This window comes from Electrona antarctica (genome assembly GCF_951216825.1).
Source record: "Electrona antarctica genome assembly, chromosome: 21".
NCBI lineage: Eukaryota > Metazoa > Chordata > Actinopteri > Myctophiformes > Myctophidae > Electrona > Electrona antarctica.
In genome coordinates this window covers 31,185,258-31,206,663 of record NC_136802.1, presented here as the reverse complement: position 1 = coordinate 31,206,663, position 21,406 = coordinate 31,185,258, and the positions used below count along the sequence as shown (strand labels likewise).

Below are 21,406 nucleotides of genomic sequence, written 5' to 3'. Positions count from 1 at the left end.
CCTCTCTCTCTCTCTCTCCCCCTCTCGTTCTCTGTCTTTCTCTCTCCCCCACTCTCTCTTTACCCCCCCCTCTCTCTCCTCTCTGCAGTGCTGAACGGTCCTCCCATGTCTGTGAAGAAGGAGAGGGAGGCGGAACTGCTCCTCGGCAGACGGGAACAGCGCAGCGGGGAGGTCATCTGTATCGACGACTGATTTACGCTCACGCTCACTCTGCCAGAACACTCTCTCTCTCTCTCTCTCTCCCTCTACATCTCTATTACGCATGTACATGCACACACAAACACACGCACACACACACGCGCGCGCACACGCACACACACTCTCACAGCTGAGTGCATATATGTACTTACACGCACACCTCACAGACAATAAAAACCCCATATGCTAAAAATACATTCTTAAATATGTCTCCATATTTAGAGTTGGCCCGGTAAGTGGCAGTATCTGAAAACGGTCTTCTACCAACAGCATACCAGGAATGCAGTGTTAAAATATATCGCCGACTGACTGTGGGAGTACCCATTAATATCTGTAGAGCCTCCAAGTGGACACTGTGTGTTGAAAGCACACACACACACACACACACACACACTCGCACAACATGCACACAGGTATGCTCTCACACACATATACAGCAGAAGACATTGTTACACCTCCTATGACAAGTTTACTTCTCAAACTATATTCTGTTGAGTTCCCAAACGTTATATGTACACATGAACGTGCCCTGTTGCGCGCGCGCGCGCGCGCGCGCACACACACACACAAACACACACACACACACACACACAGTGCACACACACAGTGCACACTGCACACACACGACACTCAGACACGCAAAGTCCACGTTGTCTCATAACCTCTTGCGATCTCTTCTTGTCTGCCTCAAACCTGCCTCATACCCCTCATGCTCCACGCACGCATGCACACGCACACACGCACGCACACACACACACACACACACACACACACACACACACACACACACACACACACAGAGAGAGCTTACGGAACCTCAATCCCTGAACCTTCTACAGCCTTCTAGAACTATTGAAAAGATCATGACCGTATGACCTTTGACCCCAGCCCAGCCACACGTCCCTCTCTCCACAGCCACTTACAGGAAGCTGCATGTGAAACCATTTCAACGACAGGCCACTCTGAAGCCTGATTTGTGTGAGGTTGTGTGACACTGGCCCGCAACTAAGGCGTAAATGAGCGCAACCCTCCCTCCACTGAAGCATGCTCTTGTCAGAACAACGCTGTCTCGTGGAAAGTGATAGTATAAAAGAGAAGAGAAACGTTTTTTTTGTATCGAGCTTCGCCTACAGTGGCTTTTATTGCGGTTTCGATCTCTCAGAGAGAAGAAAATAAGGTCCGTTTGTCAGTCCAAGAAAGCAGGCTCTGGGTCAAGTTATCGGCCTTCACAGTAAAATCCTCAAAGTGCTCATTTAAAGCTCAATACATGCTCTTTCTGAACTAAACGTTTTCTGGAAAGGGAGGTGTTGATAACTACATTTTAACTTTTTTTTCAGACGCTCAACCCCCCCCCCCCCCCCCCCCCCCCCCAGGTATGCTGACCGCCCAAACTATTTCAGAAAGCCCGTCCGCAACGTAAGGTTTCTCCAATGTCGAAAGGAGCATGTATTGACCTTTAACTTGAGTTATAACACTGCGGATTTGACTGTGTTCCTCCTTTCCTTTCCTCCTTCGATGGTACATGTCAAGTTATAACGACTAAGATGTTAAAATGTAACGAGTAGAATCTTTTTCTTTTCTTTTTTTAAAATTAGATTACAGTGTCGGCTTCCCTCTAATGACGGAAGTGGTTCGTTTTAGTTCACATAATATGTGAACTAAAATGAATTTTAGCGCATATTATGCGCTAGAATTCTGAAATCCTCAGCATTAATTTAACTCTGAGAGTGTAAAGAATGGACCCTGTTTTTCAGTTAACACTGAGGATTTCACTGCGCTTTGAGGTATTTCACAGCTGAATGGTGTAATGCTCGCTTCGGAAGACGTCTCGCGATGATAACGTGGCTATTTTTCAAAACGATTCAAAAAAAAAAAAACCTATGAATGTTTAACCTTTCATAAGCATATCAGTGTTATTAAAAAAGATATCGATCACCCTCAACACTCCTCGTGGTATCCACCCCGTTGTCCTTTTCCCTCACGTTCTTTTTTTTTTATTCTGTTTATTTTCAGAGTTCCTCTTTCTTTCTACGAATTCTGTGACATTCTTTGCATATTTAAACTGCTCAGCCGTCTGTTTTTCATCCGTGCGACTATGGTTATGATGATTATTGTTGTTGTTTGTGTTGCTGTTCGTCCTCGCCATCACTTAATTTGAGAACGATCAAGCTACGGCCAATGAGACTTTCTTTTGAGCAGGAACCTATGAAAACAACAGCACGCGCGATACCACGATGCACCTCTTCGCCACGTTATCCTATTGTCATGAGAGAAAGCAAAACGAAGAAGTTGAGCTAACTTCAGAAGTACATATATGTATTACGAGAAAACTAATCTCCATCTTTCCTGCTTACATTTTAGATTTGGGGCTTGCAAATGACTACATATTATACAGTAAATAGGCCATTATGTAACCCTAAATGCGTTAAGAGCAATTGAAAATGTATGCTATCTAACACCATTTAAAGTGTATTGTTATGGTCTCTACAGTCAAGAGGCCAGCTCTAGAATTGAGTACATTTTATAAACTGTATATCATCAAATACGCCTTAATAAACATAGCTGAACAAATGTAAAGTCATTTAATAGCCTGATGTCAGCCTGTAAATGCTAGTCAAATTAGTCCACTTTATTTCTAAAGAAGAAAACGTAGCTAGGAGTTAATTTATTCCCCAAACCCTGGATATTTTACACGCATCAGGTTTATGAAGTCAAGACGTCTGAATCCATGTCACTCGTTATGTTACATATAAAGTGTTTTGCAACCCCTTAACTAAAATGTTCTGACTGTCAAAACGAGCACTCATGTAACTATGCTTTTTTTTCTCCACTATTCCTTTGTCCTCTTTGACCAGAAGTTGTGTTTATTTCTGGGTCTCTCGTGTCACTGTGTATGTAGTAGTGCCGATGGAACCATGAGTGGCAGCAAAACATGTCATCGATGATGCATCTCCTGTTTTTTTTTTCTTTAATTTTTTGTTTTTGTTTGTAATAAAATCGAATGAAATTAAAAAATATATATATATATTTTTGTTTACCACATGAACCCTATCATACCTATTACCTAGTGAACATTACATATAATCTGTGGCCTTGCGACACATTATATATTGGCTATTTGCGGCGAGTATATAGACCCTTGGGGGACCTCGGTTAATGAAGTGTATATATACGTAGGGTTCAAATGGTTAAATGAGAAAAGGTGTTTCGGGTATAATAACCAGAAGTACAGAAATATGAAAATGTGTTGTTTGATCACTGTCCTGGAAACTAGAGATTCGACTAGAGATCCATATGTATTTAGAGATCAGTTTTGCTGGAGAATTATGGCACAGGTCTCTGCCAGGCCAGGTAGCTTATTGAAGGTCAAAAAAGAAAAAAAAGTGAAACTTGTCAGGTGGAAATAGGTGTGGCTTATTTGGGGGGTAGCTAATAATCGTAGGAATCCAAGTGAAAAATTATTTTGATTATATGAACTATGGTTGAATGACTGTTATAGCGTCACCATGAGGCCAATTTGAAAGATCTTGGGTGTCATGTTTCCTTGGCCCAGTGGTAATGTGCATGCAAAGTTTCACAGCAATCGGATGCAGCGTTCATGAGGCATTTTGTTCCGAACACTTACGCAAACTTTGAAAGCCAATCAGGTTGAAATATGAAAAATTGGACTGATCACATGACTATAGAGATAATGTGTACCGAATAAGGTGATGTTTGGACAGAATCTAAAAATGTCACTCCTGGTTGCACTATAATGGTCAGAGGTTCCAACGGTGCCGGAGATTAGCTATTCACATGCTTGGGTGCATATCTTTATCTTCAGTCTGGCACACAGTAGGCCGACACAATTTTTTTCAAAAGGGCACATTGCCAAAAGGGCAGGGGGCTAGGGGGTGCTCTAGCACCTCTAGTGTCTATCTGTGCACGCCACTGCGCAACCCACTAAAAGGTGTTAACCAAACCAACGGTGAGGTCCTCTTTTCCGTCTTCAGTGACTCAACAACACTGACGTTAGGTTGCATTGATCATTGAGGATGTTGTGTGGGACGTAGTTGTGGCATAGAGCTGAATCACAGGTGACACGAGCAGTATTTCATCACGAATGTAGAGTTACAATGTTGTGCGAGGATGCGTATTGCGTCGGCCTACTGCATGTTCAGATTTTGTTGACTATAGTTTCAGCATTATAACCTCATTTGGGACTGAACGAGTGTCATTTATGGTCACAAACCAATCCGATTACGTTGCGGATTCTAATTTTCTCAGTGTGCATCCAACTATTAACTGCACATTGTATTAGTTATGTTAGATGATTGAATAGATGCACTGATGGCTATACTCCCTTTCAACTATATGGATTTAATAAATGATCAATTTTTTTGGGGGGGTGGCACGTTAGCCTTGATGTACAGTAGGGTGGCCAATCAAAGGTTGCCAGCTGCATCTGGTGGCTAGAGGGTGTACTGTAAAGTACCGGTGAGCAAGGTACAGAATCTCAGTGCTCTACACCTGAATCTCTGCTCTGACCTCTGCATACAGTAGGTGTAGGTAACTGTATGTTAATATACAGTATAGGAGGGAATTGTAAGAGACAGTGGTTCTCAAATAATGGATAAAGGTCCATACCAAATGGATCCTTACGGGTCTATAACTGGTTCTTCAATTGTAACCAACTGTTGTACACACTCAAGGGTTCCGTAGCCTAACGAATACCAAATTAGAGATCCTTCAAATTAAAAACGTTTGAGACCCACCGTTCTAATATATCTCCCTGGTAATGGTACCCAACTGAGAAAAGAAAGATGGATAAGAGACTGCTTTCCTGTGGACCAAGACCATGGTGTGAATGTAGACATTACTGTAATAAACTGTGTTAGCAATTACAATTTGCAGCTAAGCTGATACTGCTGATGCACCTGGTCACCTGACCTCATAATAATCAAAAACCTGACCATGATGTTCCAAAACTAATGACAAAGGGAAACTCAGGGTTCGTTTACCATTTATGTAAAACTAGGCATTGAATACAAAATTTATATTTGACAAACAACTTCTATTCGGTTTCGCCAGTTTCTTGAATTTAATAATTCCCCCAGAGATAGGCCTCTGTATGAAATAAGGCTTTTTAGGTGGTAATAAACTTTGACATTTCATTACAAAAAAAGGGAATTGGGGGAGGGAAGTATGTGAGACAGACGGGGAAACGCTAGGCATGTTTTTCCTCAAAGGCTTACAGCTATTTGGTCCAGGTTCAGATTCAGGAAGTGAAAATCTAGATGGCAGCTCATGTGCTTTCACATGTGTGCGCGCACGACTGTGTCTTTGTGCATGCGTATAGGAATTTAGCATGGCAAAGGGAGGTGTGTGTATTTATACACTAATGGCTTGCCATCATGTCTGTGCATAGGAAGTATGGCAAAGATTTGCTCTGTGATGTGCATGTCGCGCGCGCGCGCGCGCGTGTGTGTGTGTATTATGAGCCATGCTGAAATATGAGATACACGAAAGGGGGATGCGGCAGACACAAAAGGGAAGAGGAAAACTATTAGGAAATCAAACCGGATAGAATGTCTACATTTCAACCCACATTTTTCCATTTGCAAGCCACAGATGAAAAATGAATGTTTGGCATCTATTAAAACACCACATTTACTGCAGTAAAGTGCTGAAAAGAAATCAATGTGGTCCATCCATCCACACACAAAAACTACTTATAAACAAGAGTAGGAGTGTTGAAACCAACTGCTAGAAATATACACTGTTTGTACGGTACAAAAAGGAATATCACAGAAAACAGCAGCGTATGAGGAAATGGAATGATTACATGTTTCATAATTACAATACACAAGAATTCAGCCTTGCCATTTAAGGCTTACATACATACATACATACATACATACATACATACCATGATACATACATACATACATACATACATACATACATACATACATACATACATACATACATACATACATACATACGTATTACAGTTTGTGATATGCTAGATGTTGGACTCTGAAATAAGATATCTACAAATGGTAGCCAAGGTCTATAACAGGGTGAATAAGCTGCAGTCTTGTGAGTTTGGCAAGAAAACATGAAAGTCCTTGATCGAGCAATATTTTGATGATTAGTCTGGAAAAAACTGTTTTAAGCCAATGGAAAAATGTAATGATTGATAAAACGGCACAATACTGATTAACCTTCATAAACATTAGGACAACTATAGTAAAGGAGATACCAATTCACAACAACTCATTCAAACTCATTGTTTGTGAAATTATGAAAAAAGACATTCTGTCGAGTCACCATGGATGTGTTGAACCTCAAGCTACTGAGACTGACAGGGTAGATTTGTTAAATATTTACTTGAGCTTTTTTTTATATATATATATAATTTTTTATTTTAGATCTCTGATCTGAACCAGCAAATCGACAGTCTTACACAATGAAATCCTTTATTGTCAGTTTAACAGTACAAATGGAACCAAATTTTAAAAAAGTTAAATAGACACTAAGGATTTTGCTGCGTTTCCACTTCACGATCCCACTTGAGGTCTTCCCCTATTTGGTCTTTCATCAATCATCTCCTTACTTGGCTATGAAGGAATAAAATAAGCAATCTGTAATTCAAACTAAAACACCATAGGGCAAACATAAACAGTGTGATGTTCCCCATTATAGTGTTTTAACTTTCACTTTATGAGCGTTACATCACTAGAATGAGCTTTCATGAATGTGCAAATTAAACTGATCTATTTGATTTCTTCTCTTACTTTAATTCTGGGCGCATAATAATAGTAAAGGCTGTAAAAAAAAACTTTCTTCAATATAATTTGACATATAGGTATTAACCAAATCCCACGACAGTGCTTTGATTTCAGTGGCACTTGAGTGTGGGATTTTACCTCAGATTACAAAATGTGACATTCACTCGACATATTGGCTTTGGATCGTCAGAGGCCTCCCAAATACTAATCTATGAACAATTTGTAAGGATAAGTTAATAATTTCCTGATGGTTTTCAAATAGCTTGTAAATTATAGCTATTGTGGTGCCAAAAACATATGAAAGGCAGAAACATTGAGAGATGCAAAAAGCAGACATTAGTCTTTTAAGCTCCAGGCTTGGTTTACTATAACCTGCTTTTTAAAAGTAAAGCCAAGTATACTATACAATACATCCAGAACCTTATACTGTATATTGAAAGGCCCTGATCATAGAAATAATAATCTAGGTAGAAATTCACATCTATGTTGTTATTTATAAACTTTTGACATTAGAACGCTCCCAGTTCTACTTCAGCCCCCACTTCCATGTGCACATAAATTATCTACATGTAAAAGAAAGGGTGTGAGTGTGTGATTATTTTAGGTTGTTTATAAGTGTGGAGAACTGACTGTTCATTTATGGGCTCTCAATTTCCTGAGGCACTTTGCGATGGAACAGTGGGAGGGCATGCACAGCTTTGTTCAGTCATGGTCCTTCTTATAAATCAAGTATAAAAGCACAATGTAAAAAAAAAAAAAAAAAACGATCTTAAGATCAAGTTGACAATCCGTGTAAGTTTTTATAAATTGCGAGCCCTCGTCTACAGAAAAGTATCCATCACATCTGTTCGCTTGGCCACCATCCAAAAGGGTCCACTATGGGTCCTGGGTTTGGCCACATTCAGTTCCTACTCCACAGTCTGTGTTGCATTCCAAAAAGGAACTGCGGGTCCAGAGAACATTCCATCCGCAAACTCCACAAAGCAAGACTCCTTTTTATGTCTTTGAGGTCTTTGGGGAGATGTGATGTCTGACACATTATTATTATTTATTTTTTTCCGGGGGCTTACAGCGACAGATCGATGTACTCATGATGTGCTCTTGAAAAAAAACTGACATCTGGGCTTTTCGGCAGTTTCAAACGCCCCCTCCTCACGTTGTCTGTGCCCACGAAATCTGCAACCTCAACACATCGCAGCGGGCCGTGCTCACTTGGCGTCACCCCCCTCCTCGTTGACCTTCAGTTGACTTTAAAGATGCTGAAGACGTGCGGCGAAGCGGAAGAGGTACCCACGGCGTGGAGCCTGAAGGACGGCCCCGTGATGGCCTGGAGCTCCGCCCCTCGGTCCAGACGCAGCAGGCCGGACACCTGGCACGGCTTGAGGAAGTGGAAGGGGTGGGGCCCCGCGGCGGGCGTGGTGCCGTAGCCCTCCATGCACTGGAGCTTCTGGACCTTGTGCCCTCGAGCCACCACGTCCAGCTTGACGTACTGAGACTCCTGCTCGTTGAACAGAACCTGAAGGGCAGGTCAGAGTGGGAGGCATCCTTTGGTTAGACATAGCATAGGTTAGACATAAGGTTGGTGAGGGGTGCGTTAGGACGACCCTATTAAGGTTGGTGAGGGGTGCGTTAGGACGACCCTATTAAGGTTGGTGAGGGGTGCGTTAAGACGGCCGGATTAAGGTTGGTGAGGGGTGCGTTAGGACGACCCTATTAACGTTGGTGAGGGGTGCGTTAGGACGACCCTATTAAGGTTGGTGAGGGGTGCGTTAAAACGGCCGGATTAAGGTTGGTGAGGGGTGCGCTAGGACGACCCTATTAAGGTTGGTGAGGGGTGCGTTAGGACGACCCTATTAAGGTTGGTGAGGGGTGCGTTAAGACGACCCTATTAAGGTTGGTGAGGGGTGCGTTAGGACGACCCTATTAAGGTTGGTGAGGGGTGCGCTAGGACGACCCTATTAAGGTTGGTGAGGGGTGCGTTAAGACGACCGGATTAAGGTTGGTGAAGGGTGTGTTAGGACGACCCTATTAAGGTTGGTGAGGGGTGCGTTAAAACGACCGGATTAAGGTTGGTGAGGGGTGCGTTAGGACGACCGGATTAAGGTTGGTGAGGGGTGCGTTAAGGGTTGGGAGAGGGTTAAGGTTAGGTTTAGGTGTGCTTCCCCGTGGGAGGTTAGGGTTAGGGTGAGGGTTTGAGATAGGTTGTTGGACTAATGACTGGTCTAACCAATGACTAGTCTAAACTAAGTACTGTAAGAGTATGAAATTCAAGATACTACTACTGCCAAAAAAAAAACCCGGAAAAAAACCCCAAGTGCGTTCTCTGGGGGTCTGAAGCCTGTCCTGGACAGGAGTCTCCGGACGTCGTAAAGACAGATGAGACTGTTCATTTGAACCAAAACATTTTTTACCGGCTTGCCTAGAATAAAATAATTTGAATTGGGGGTCCATGGTCTAATGAAAGTCAATGACATGAATCAATATGAAAACCCCTCATGTAAAATCACTGATTTGGTCAATTAGCCCTTGGCTAAGCCCCACCCACTCCACTCTGTGGGTGGGTCAGACATGTAACTTTCCCAACGTTAAGCTGTGTATATGTGTTCAATAACACAGGCATGCAAAATAACATTGACAGCTATGAGGTGACGAAAGCTTGCCATCCTTAGCAACGGTTGCTAAACTATTTGGATTGGCATTGGACAATCATGTCCAATGCCAATCCATGTCCAATGCTGTCCATTTCAATAATAAATGCAAACCAAATTCAGAAAACACTACAAATATAAAGATGAGGATAAGTTAATAGTTGATGAAATGTATGGAAAAGCGATGGAGGAGGGATATATCAGTGGAAAATTAGAGAAACAGAACGGGTCATTGAGGGTCAAGTATAATGATGGCACCTCCCATCGCTGTTGTAGTCCTTCTAATATATTGACTACATGTCCCAGAGAATCACCTGGCAGTAGAGGAAGTATACCCCAGCTCTCTCCACTGTGAAGGTGCCTAGGTCTCGGTTGTACCTCACTGCTTTGCTCATATTCAACGTCTCCTCTTCCCAGCCCTTTATCACACCACCCTCTCCCACTGTAACACACACACACACACACACACACACACACACACACACACAAACATACACACACACACACACACACACACGTTATTGCTTGGGCTGGAACCATGAGACACCAAAAATAAATCACCAAACATCATCATTATCCAGTTGTTAGGCTCTTACCTGGCTGAGAGGACACTTTAGTAACTGAGAGAGAGAGAGAGAGAGAGAGAGAGAGAGAGAGAGAGAGAGAGAGAGAGAGAGAGAGAGAGAGAGAGAGAGAGAGAGAGAGAAATGAGAGACAGGGGAAAGTCAATTAAGATTTTATTACTGCAACTGTATAGGGGTATATGACTAAAACCACTTCAGCAGATGCTACATAAGGAGGCTATAAGAGATCTGCCAGGGCACTTACTCTCAAAATGAGACGCCACTTTCCTGCCACTTCCACTCTTCCCTCGCACGCTCCCCCCTGACAAAAGCAGGGGAAAGAGAGAATACCACGTTAGAATGACAGACAGAGACGGAGGGAGGGAGAAAGAGCGAGGGAGAAAAACCTGTGGTTTTTCTGATCAGAAAAACAACAGCTGCATCTCTGTTTTAACATTGCAAATATGCTTTTGGGCATTTTTTTCCTTCCACCTGAAGTGGTTTAACGCGCTTAGCAGATGGACAAGGATTTCCTTTCTCGTGCTTTTGATATATTTCGTTATACTTTTTTTTTTGTTCTTCTTTTTTTCTTATTCAGCATGTGCAGCTTTTTTTTCTTTCTCTCCTTTCTTCTCTTTTGGAGCTAATCTGAGAGCCAGCTGCTTCCAGTCATCTAGAAGATACAGAAATGCAGAGAGATGGGGGGTGGGGGGGGGTGCAGGGAGAAATGTAGATGGAAGTGATGGAATAGGAGAGGGGAGAACAAGGGAGTGAGTAGAGATGGAGAGAGAGGAGTGAGTTGTGTGTGTTGGGGTTGAAGGGGAATAGAAGAAAAAAAAGAAAAGAAAAGATGTACCACAAGAGTGATGGATAGGGAAAAAAAGTGAATGAGAGAACACTTAACGGCACAGTGAAAACAAGGGAAAGGGGGGGAGAGAAAGAGAATGCATAAAAGGATAGAATATGAGAGAGGGGAGGAGCGGAGGTAGAGAGGGAGAGGAAGAGAGAGGTCTTTGGCAAGTTCTGTGACCCAAAAGAGATGGAAGTCAAGGAAAATGGAGTGAAGCAACAGACATGGCCCCCATTCAAATAAATACAATAAATAAAATATATTTCTTCAGGACTTCAACGAGTGGCCTCGTTAATTCACCAACAGTTTGTTTTGGTTTTGTTATCTGACTGTGGAGTACATGCACTACTTAGACTACTACGTCTCAAAGGCGGAGCAGAAAATGCAGAGTGAGTGAGGCCCCCTCGTACTGGAATATTGAGCCCCTGCTAAAATAACTCACAGGTGGGTGACCCTGGAGATTTAGGACTTTGCTATGGGTGAACATTATGCCTTCGAGCAACAGTGATTTTCCGGCTAAAGCTGTCAGTCTGAATAAAGGGAAATTACTTGTGTTATGCAGAAATGTGGCTCAAAGTCCTCTCAACGAATTGTGGAAAAACTATTTGGCTTTTCCGTTCAGGATTTAGCATTTTTGACCACCGTAACAATGTGTTTTGCAAGACAATGTAAGCTGTCAAAGTATGGTAATATATGTGCAGTTTCTTTCACCAGATACTAGATCATACATGAATGAATGCATCCTTTTGTCAATATATACCACATTTATTTCTTGCCTAGGATTCTACATAATCTTTACTGACAAGCTATGAAGAATAAAAAAGTCCAGCAATTCACCAGTGGTGACGCAAGTGGGGCCCATAAATACTCCAATGATAGGTCATCAAATATCACCACTTTCACAACAAATCATAGCTGTGTCAGCCACGTCCAGGAGAAGAAAATCACTTTTATTCCCTAAAGCGTGCAACAAGGCCTTAACTCCTCGTGCCAGCTGGTTTTCTGGGTTTGAGGCCATCCGGACAGACCTGTAATTTCTGAAACAGTCATCCAGCCTACTTTTTTCCTGTGTCGACTTTTAGCAGCGGGCAGTGCCCGCAGCCAACTAGACCTGACCAAAGTGCCATGTGGGCCAAGTATGGCCAAGGTTTGTGTTAAACGGGCTTCCCGAAAAAACAACATGGTCCAATTTGTAAGTATATCGTGTCTGCCGTGACAGGGGTGATGATTTGGGTGGGAAGAGCTACATACTCTATAGGATACCAAAGTAAACATGGACTCAGTTGACTTTTCCATGCCCGTGTGCTGTGCATTAAGATATTGAAGACAACTGGAATCACATAGTAGCACGTTGGGCATATATTCAGTATATTTGCATCAGTCAGTCAGACAGACAGACAGACAGACAGACAGACAGACAGACACACACAAAACCGTACCATCTCTCTTCACTCTCTGCCCCACAAGCAACTCTCTCTTCTCCAGGATGAGCTGAACAATAGCCTTCCTCTGAGTATTCACCTACGGAGGAGAGACAGACAGACAGGCAGCAGGCTTATATATAAGAACTTGCAGCAATAAAACAAGCAAAGGAGCACATTAAGGAGGGGAAGAAAACGTCTGCAAAAGCCCGTCCAGTTTATTATTATAATATTACTGCACTGGCACAGAGCCCAAACTGACACAGACGGTTCCTTCCAGCCAGGCAGCCACAAAATTAACGTCTGTCTTTTCCATTGTCTGGCCAGCCAATGCCATGCTATAGCCTTTAGCAGTGGTTGCGACACCTAAACGCATGTTTTTAGTGCTTTGCATTCTTCACATTTCTTAACTCCCCTGCTGTGGAAAAAAAGGGGGGGGGGGGGGTGCTGAGTTTTGTCACGCCAGCAAATATTTAAATCCTCAGCTAGGGGCCTCATTAACTACCTGGCTGGAGGCCCTATATGAAATAGGAAAATAAAAGGTGGCTATGGGATATCGTGTTTGGATATACTGTATGCTAGCTACTGTGGAAATGAGGGAGTGTGCTCTCCAATCCATACAGTTATCCACACTGGCTCACTGGCTCCCATCAGGAGTTGGCTGAGGGTCTAATTGACAGGCCCCTTGAGGTGGACTCCACACACACTCCACATGTCCCATCAAGGGTACGAGAGAGTGGAAAGTAAACTAAAGAAATACATGTCTGTGCTCACGTGCGTGACCGCACGCATACATGACTTTTAATTGCCACGTATAACTGGGTGGGTGACAGTCACATGCTGCAAACTGTGCATCTTCGATTTCAAAACAATGCACATTTGACAGCATAAGCATTTCCATCCTGTGACTGCTGTTTCCTTTCAGAGGGGTACTGCAAGTCATTTGCTTCATGATGCAATCTCATGCATGATGTGCCTGCATAGTACAAGCAGTTGTAGGCAAGAGGCATGCAAGTGTAAAACCAATTCTCATGCTGTTTACTTTATAATAGCCCAAATACACAACTAGCAATTTACAAATGAGAGGTGGCTAGGGCACATGTTCAAAATCACTTAAGACTTGGGATTGTTACCCTATGCCTTTGTTGTACCTTCAAAGCACTCAGTTGGCTATATAAAGGCAAAAACATAAAGGGTTTCCAGCAAATTGGTCTATAATTGGAGCACAACTGGCAGCAAAACAATTCAATTGGGGGTGGGGGGGGGTTAAACTGGATGCAACAATAAGAAAATAACTCCACAGCTTGGCCGCACTTTTTGGTAAGCTATAAAAGAACCAAGGTTAAGTGGTACAGTGCAAAGGCAAGAATGCACAAGGGGTGAAGGGGGGGCGAAGTGGCGTCGCATTTTTCCATGCCCCCCGCGGAGATTCCCGTAAAACCGCAGCCACAGAGAAATTGCATAACAAAACTAGTTCCAGTATTTACCAACTTGCCGAGGAGTAAATAACATTGTTGATATTGACGTACAGGAATGCATGCTATGCAAACGAGGATAGCGTTTGTATTATTGCTTTAAAAAATTACAATGCCAGCCTATACGAACCTGCTCCAGTCGATCCTGCAGGATCCTGAAGGACTGGGACAGGTCCCGCGTCTGTCGCCAGGTCCACGCCGTGAAGAGCGCACTGCACGCGGCGAGCGACAGGGCCACCAGGGCCAGGAAAGCCCAGACCACCCGAACCTTGCGCACTCGTCTCTTCTGCAGAATTCGTTGCATGATGTTCGTGCAGAGAGCAGATCTTGCCACTGCTATTGACCGACCGTGGCAGTCAGACCATCCGACGTTTCCACTTCAACTCCATTCCAACAGTGCATGCAATCCCACCAGATTTAATTGTGCCCAAATGTCCATCTCGGTGGTGGTGGTGGTTGGTGGTGATGGGGGGGGCCGGGGGGGGACACGCATGTGGATGCCGCGGCTCAAAGCAAGTCGCGTCAAATAGAAGGCAGACAATTTCTGTGTGCGTGAAAGACTTGATTGTTTCAAAAAATACCTCCCGTACCTCCAAATTTGCACAGTTCAAAGCCACCATAGTCCGTGGCTGCCTCGACACTCAGCAGACCGTCTTCAAGTAGGCTACAAGTGGATTTTCTTTCTTTTTTTTCTTTCTTTCTTTTTTTGCACGATGCAACTCGCTCGCTCACATCAACTGTGGCATCCTTCTTGTGATTCGTTGACTCAGCTTTCTTGTCTTCCCTTTATCCGCTTGATGGGGTCACTCACTCTATTAAGGACAGAGTGGCCGCATATGATCAAACTGCACTTTGACTTGAAACGCCATCAATGAACAACAACTTGGGATCACCCCGGCGTGCGCCCGCCGCAAAGAATATCCAACGGGGTCAACGACGCAAGAAAGGCTCAGCAGAGCAGCAGCAGCCCACCGGACTTACGCGGCTTCCCAAATCACTTTCATCAACTTGCAACTCTGAAAAAGAAGTCCCATATAGACGTTTTGACCAGTTCCAACTGTGACCACGCGGTGGCGGTAGGGTCTAGGGGAAGAAGTACTGACATACCCCCCTGTGACTGATACCACCCACTGCACAATCCCTCAATCATTGAGGAGCACAAATAACATGTATGAGATTAGTGCGGTTTTGATAATAATTCATTCAATATTTGACACTGTACCCAGTAGGCCTACTTACGTTTAGGCATGAGTTTAGTTTGAACATTCGAGATCTTTGCACTGAAACAAATTCCAATCAACTCTGCTGACATGGCAATAAAGTATTATCTTGAATCTTTGTTCAGGTTAGGTATTTTGTTAATACAAATAAATAAAGATTAGGGTATTTAAAAAGTTATGCTTTTGTTAGTTACCTTTATGTGTAGCACTGTAGGGGCAGTGGTGGTGGTAGAGTGGCCCGATGGTAACCGCAAGGTTGCCAGTTCAAACCCAGGCTCCCCCAGAGTTAGTGTCGAAGTGTCCTTGAGCAAGACACCGAAGCCCCCATTTACACTTTACACAGCAGATCTGTGATCCAGATTGGAATCTGGTGTGTGTGAGTCATGTGACATGTTGGACTCATTTAAACCAATCCGATTTCAATCTCTATGCAAAGTATGCCAGTATGCAAAATGCATTGCTATTTTATTTTTATTTTTTTTATATACTTTTGACCTAATTCTTATCTGTAAAATGTTAGGTGGACACTGGACAGGGTTCTTTCAGACATGACTCCCAACTGTTACTTCTCAGGAAACTGGGGGGGGAGGGGGGAGAGCGCCCCTGTTAAATCCCCTGCTGAGGTTTTTTTTATTCAAGCCTTGAAAAGTTCAAAATACTCCAGCATTGAGCTATAGGAGCAATGGGACTTGAACATGGAATGTTTGTACGGAGAGTTAGGGCCAATCAGGGCACAGTATGCAAATACACAGACTATTCTGTCAGATGATGGGCCTAAAAGCATTGCTATAACTTTTGTTTAGTGCTAGAGTTATTCAGCTTTATTAACTGACGGCTATTTTAGCAGTGGCTCGCAGCCTCAGCCTGACGACATCAAAACTCTAATGTCTCCCCTGAGTCACAGGCAAATGTCTATGACTTGTATTAGTGGTTAAGATGTTGGCTTTCCATGTGGGAGACCAGGGTTAAATTCCCGGCTATTACACTCACATACATAAGAAGATCTCAACAGCGCTACCAAATTATTCTGTGTTATTTTAACTGTACTAAACAACATTTAACTTTAACTTTAAACCTTGAACTCGCAAATCATTAAAAGTTCTAATTGAGTTCATTAACAGTGGTCTACCGTCTCAAGTCTTTAAGTGTGAGAGATCTTCCTTGGTTTGATTCCACTCAGTGATAGAAAAAACAATGTAGCTACGGTAGAAAGAAACACTGTGGTTCAAAGTGTAACCTCGGCTGGGAGGCGAACCCCGGACCTCGTATCAACAAGGCGCATACGTTACCAGTGGACCAAAGAGCCAGACCTAATGAAGAACCAAACCTATAGTCACCAAGCACAGACAAAGACATTTGTCACGTTTTAAGGTATTTTAATATAAATGTTTATTTACATTTGACTTCTTTACTAAATACATTTAGTTATAATTATTAATTCCATCGCTTAATTGTATCAAATAAATCCACTAAAGACTAGGCCTAGTTGTAATAATTCATTCCATCTGTTAAATCCATTAAAGATATAGCTGTAAACTTGTTCATTCTATCACTGAGGAAATCTCCGGCGTGAGCGGACGTCCATACGCCGTTACTACGCGGTCCAAGAGAGAGACGGCGTATCAACGTCGTGCGCACGGCGTGTTGGCGTAGTTCATTTTCAGCTCACTTTCAACTGTCTGAAATCACAAAAAAACCCTGTTTTTGGACAAAAACAGTCCGACGGCGTGAGCGGACGTTGATACACCGTTGATACGCCGTCCAGAGAGAGACGGCGTATCAACGTCGTATGGGTGGCGTGTCGGCGTAATTCATTACTTAATTTTGAACTGGACAATGTCGGGGCTGTTCACTTTCGAACTCTTTTAGCTTTGATTGCTTCTTTTATTTTCGTGTCCTGCACACAAAGTGCCCCATGGGTTTATAAGACACATTTACATTTAATTATATTCAATTCAATATTTGGCCTATATATTGAATTGTATATTGAATTAGAGTGAGCTGACTGCTGAGTGAGTGTTGGGCGTGTTTGCGTCAGACTTGGAAAAGTGATATTAACTTCTTTGTGCAATGTTATATAGGCAATATTTCAAAGTTCTCCAGAATTGAAGTTGAACTAGGAAATGTGGGACTTGAACATAGAACCTCTGTGTTGAGAGTCTGATCATCAGACCAGTACACCATTTCTCAGAATTGTTGAAGCGTTATTTTGTATTTTAGCCATTGTGACGCACACAAAATGTATGGTCACTGTTATGATTGTGAAGATGTTGTTTTTGTGAAAAGAATGTTGCTATATGAGCAAGAATGGACAATGCATATGTATATCTATTGGTTTAATTCCAAGCTTTCTCAATGACACTACACAGTGGAACTTTCCTAGTATTGCCACCACTAGGGGGCAGTGTGGCGACTCGCTTCGTTCTCAGAGGCACTTGTTGATTTGAATGGACTGAACCACTTCCTCATTCATCATCAACGAGTGTGTGTTCTGGTCCTGTTGATTGAGCTGAGCAGGAGCCAGTTTCTAGGTCCTGCTCAGCTCAATCAACAGGACCAGAACACACACTCGTTACTTTTCTTCTTTCTTCGTTGTCAGATCGTCTTGGTACTACAGACTACTACAGAGCGCCCCCTTGTGACTGTGGATAAACGTGTTCTTCTTCTATGATGTTGGATTTCAGGGATCAAATAATAAAGTTTACCTAACTGAAGGCTAAAATACAAAGGAACGCTTCAACAATTCTGAGAGATGGTGTAGCCTACTGGTCTGATGATCAGGCTCTCAACACAGATGTTCCATGTTCAAGTCCCAGATGACCAGATCTCCTAGTTCAATTCTGGAGAACTTTGAAATATATATATTTCTAGTAAAGGGCATGACTCCGTTGAGCCAAGTATAAATTCAACATTGCACAAAGAAGTTTAATATCACTTTTCTCTCTGCACAATTAGCCACACAACGTCCAAGTCAGACGCATATGCCAAACACTCACTCAGCAGTCTCAGCTCACTCTAAGACTCTTCAATGTCTTATGATTATGAATATAATGAAATGTAAATGTATCTTATAAACCCATGGGGGTTGGGCACTTTGTGTGCAGAACACGAAGATAAAAGAATCAATCAAAAATCAATCAATCAATCATAGCAAAAAGAGTTGAAAGTGAACAGCGCCAACGTTGTCCAGTTGAAAACGAACTACGCCGACACGCCACCCATACGACGTTGATACGCCGTCTCTCTCTGGACGGCGTATCAACGGTGTATCAACGTCCGCTCACGCCGTCGGACTGTTTTTGTCCAAAAACAGGGTTTTTTTGTGATTTCAGACAGTTGAAAGTGAGCTGAAAATGAACTACGCCGACACGCCGTGCGCACGACGTTGATACGCCGTCTCTCTCTTGGACCGCGTAGTAACGGCGTATGGACGTCCGCTCACGCCGGAGATTTCCTCGGTGATAGAATGAATAAGTTACAGCTATATCTTTAATGGATTTAACAGATGGAATGAATTATTACAACTAGGCCTAGTCTTTAGTTGATTTATTTGATACAATTAAGCGATTACATTTGCTTACAGAAGTCAAATGTAAATAAACATTTATATTAAAATAGCTTAAAACGTGACAAATGTCTTTGTCTGTGCTTGGTGAGTTTAGGTTTGGTTTCTTCATCAGGTCTGGCTCTTTAGTCCACTGGTAACGTATGCGGCTTGTTGATATGAGGTCCGGGGTTCGCCTCCCAGCCGAGGTTAGCACCTTGAACCACAGTGTTTCTTTCTACCGTAGCTACATTGTTTTTTCTATCACTGAGTGGAATCAAACCAAGGAGGATCTCTCACACTTCAAGACTTGAGACGGTAGACCACTGTTAATGAACTCAATTAGAAATTTTAATGATTTGCGAGTTCAAGGTTTAAAGTTAAATGTTGTTATCTAAAATGCCTAAACAACACCAACGACATAAACATCTAGCTGCCCTCTGAACACTAGCCACTTTACACAGCGAGTGAGCTGTAGTATAGGCCCTACAAAGGAAATGCATTAATTAATTATTTGATCCCTGCGATTAAATCCAACTGGTGTCGTCAACATAGAGACATTATTACAGTCACCAGGGGGCGCTCTGTACCAAGACGATCTGACGACGAACTGGAATAAAATGTATTCGTGTCACCCACGTGTGGTCCTGCTGATGAGCTGAGCAGGAGCCTGGAGGACATCCATCCAGCCATGGGGAGGTCAGAAGCAGAGAAAGGTGAAAAGGAGGAGGCATGGCGTCACATTCCCCTCAGCTGTCTGGATGTATGTGACAATCCACTCTCTGGAGTCTGGAGGTGATGGAAGGAACCCATCATCAGCCACACTCAGTGACGGATACAGGTCCAGTGCCAGTGGGCACCTCAATGTTAAATTACCATCCCCAAAACGTAAGTCTATGCTTTGGAAAATGGTTGGAATAATAAATGTAAAGTAAATGATTTGAACATGCCCAGTACATCTTTAAAACAACTTTATTGACCCTTCAATTCCTTGTTTATCCCCGAAATGACTGCACATCACAGGTTTTGTATTTTGTAGAAATATAGGGCCAAATATTGAGACAAAGCAGTGAAAGGTCCTGAAAGATGCATAACGTCAGTCTTACCCAATACCCAATCTTTCTGTTTTTAAAATGAAGGCTAACAAAAAAATTACCAGGAGACTTTGGCTGAGAGTGTCTGACTGATGGGGCAATGGTCAAATGATCAGGCTTTCAGTACAGACATTCCATGTTCAAGTCCCATTCCTCCTACAGCTCAATGGTGCAGTAATTTGAACTTTTCAAGGCTTGAATAAAAAATAAAAACTCAAAAGCACCAGGAAACAATCTGCTGAATGCCCAAAGGTGCCTTGGCGCAATGGTGTTGTGCGCTTGATCGGTCGTTTTTTCATCATTTTCCCTTTTGTTTTCGAAATTAAGAAACATTACATACTATGACATAGTATGCCATTGTCGACCATTATAATCATGCAGGGCCCAGTATGCAAATACACAGACTTTAAACATTTGACCTAATTCTTATCTGTAAAATGTTAGGTGAACAGGGTTCTTTCAGACATAAGCCCCAACTGTTACTTCTCAGGAAACAGGGGGAGAGAGCACCGTCTCCCGATGGTCCTCCAGCACCTTGATGACATGGGACTTGAACCTGCCAACTGTCTGTAGCAGAGGCAACCGATCAAGCGCACCACACCATTGAGCCAAGGCACCTTTGGGCACTCAGCAGATTTCTCCTGGTGCTTTTGAGTTTTTTCTTTTTTTTTTCAAGCCTTGAAAAGTTCAAAGTACTCCAGCATTGAGCTATATAGGAGCAATGGGACTTGAACATGGAATGTCCGTACAGAGAGTCTGATCATTAGACCACTGCACCATCAGTCAGACACACTCAGACAAAGTCTCCTGGTCATTTTGTGTGTCAGCCTTCAGTTAGTAAAGTTGAAACTCTCCAGCATTTAACTATAGGAGAACAGGGATTTGTACATGTAGAGCTGTATTTACTGAAGGCTATTGTAGCAGTGGCTCACAGCCTCAGCCTGATGACCTCAAAAGTCTCATATCTCCCCTGAGCCATAGGCAATTGCTTTGGCTTAGTGGTTAAGATGTTGGCCTTCCGTGCGGGGGACCAGGGTTCGATTCCTGAGTGTTAGACTAAATACAAAACAACAAAAAGTACGAAAAGGCAGTTGTTACTGAGTGATGATGGTGTAGTAGGGGCTGATGATCAGACACTCTCAGCACAGAGAGTTCATGTTCAAATCCCAGTCTCCCTAATGTTTAATGCTGGAGTTATTCAGCTTTATTAACTGACGGCTATTTTGGCTCTAATGTCTCCCCTGAGTCATAGGCAAATTACTTTGACTTGTCTTAGTGGTTAAGATGTTGATTGTTTGTTGGGCCATGGCCCATGTGTCATATAATATATACTGAATATATATGAATAGTGCATATTTTGAATATTGGTTGCTGCGATTACTTTTATTTGCTTTTGTGAATTTGTATTGTTTTGATTGGTTTATTTGCTGTACATGTTTAGTTTGGAGGACCCAGTAGGCCCTGAAGCCTAATCACCTATAGCTGCCCTTGGGCTAACCAATATTCCCGAAAGGGGCTACCCTTGGGCTCAGTCCCACTTTTGGGATCATGATTTCCCAGCTATAATAACCCATCTTCCCTTCTGTTTTAACTTGAATTCTGAATATATTTTTCTACATG

General features: G+C 42.8%; 2 protein-coding genes across 2 annotated transcripts in view; one reads left to right on the top strand and one right to left on the bottom strand.

Annotated features, from left to right (window-relative positions):
- The window catches only part of chd3 (chromodomain helicase DNA binding protein 3), a 67,450-nt gene extending 65,883 nt beyond the window's left edge, over nucleotides 1–1,567 (top strand). Inside the window, exon 37 of the mRNA XM_079491329.1 lies at nucleotides 89–1,567. Within this exon, the coding sequence (XP_079347455.1) occupies nucleotides 89–192 (104 nt within the window). The 3' untranslated portion in view covers nucleotides 193–1,567. The remainder of the gene's footprint in view (nucleotides 1–88) is intronic.
- Nucleotides 1,568–5,188: 3,621 nt separating this feature from the next.
- On the bottom strand, nucleotides 5,189–15,362 carry tnfsf12 (TNF superfamily member 12). Its single transcript, XM_079490499.1, has 7 exons — nucleotides 15,343–15,362; nucleotides 14,059–14,944; nucleotides 12,472–12,553; nucleotides 10,448–10,504; nucleotides 10,216–10,239; nucleotides 9,934–10,061; nucleotides 5,189–8,487 (listed from the first exon to the last, which is right to left on the bottom strand). The coding sequence occupies exons 2-7, from the start codon at nucleotides 14,230–14,232 to the stop codon at nucleotides 8,212–8,214; spliced, it is 741 nt and encodes a 246-aa protein (XP_079346625.1). The 5' UTR covers nucleotides 14,233–14,944; nucleotides 15,343–15,362; the 3' UTR covers nucleotides 5,189–8,211.
- Between the last annotated feature and the right edge of the window lie 6,044 nt (nucleotides 15,363–21,406).

Bases quoted from the DNA above. Each gene is read 5' to 3' on its own strand.
- tnfsf12 (XM_079490499.1), bottom strand. From the start codon at position 14,232: ATGCAACGAATTCTGCAGAAGAGACGAGTGCGCAAGGTTCGGGTGGTC. The intron at 12,554-14,058 runs GTTCGTATAGGC...TCTCCTCCGTAG, and splicing joins TGCAGGATCGACTGGAGCAG to GTGAATACTCAGAGGAAGGC. The intron at 8,488-9,933 runs GTGATTCTCTGG...CCTGCCCTTCAG, and splicing joins TATACTTCCTCTACTGCCAG to GTTCTGTTCAACGAGCAGGA.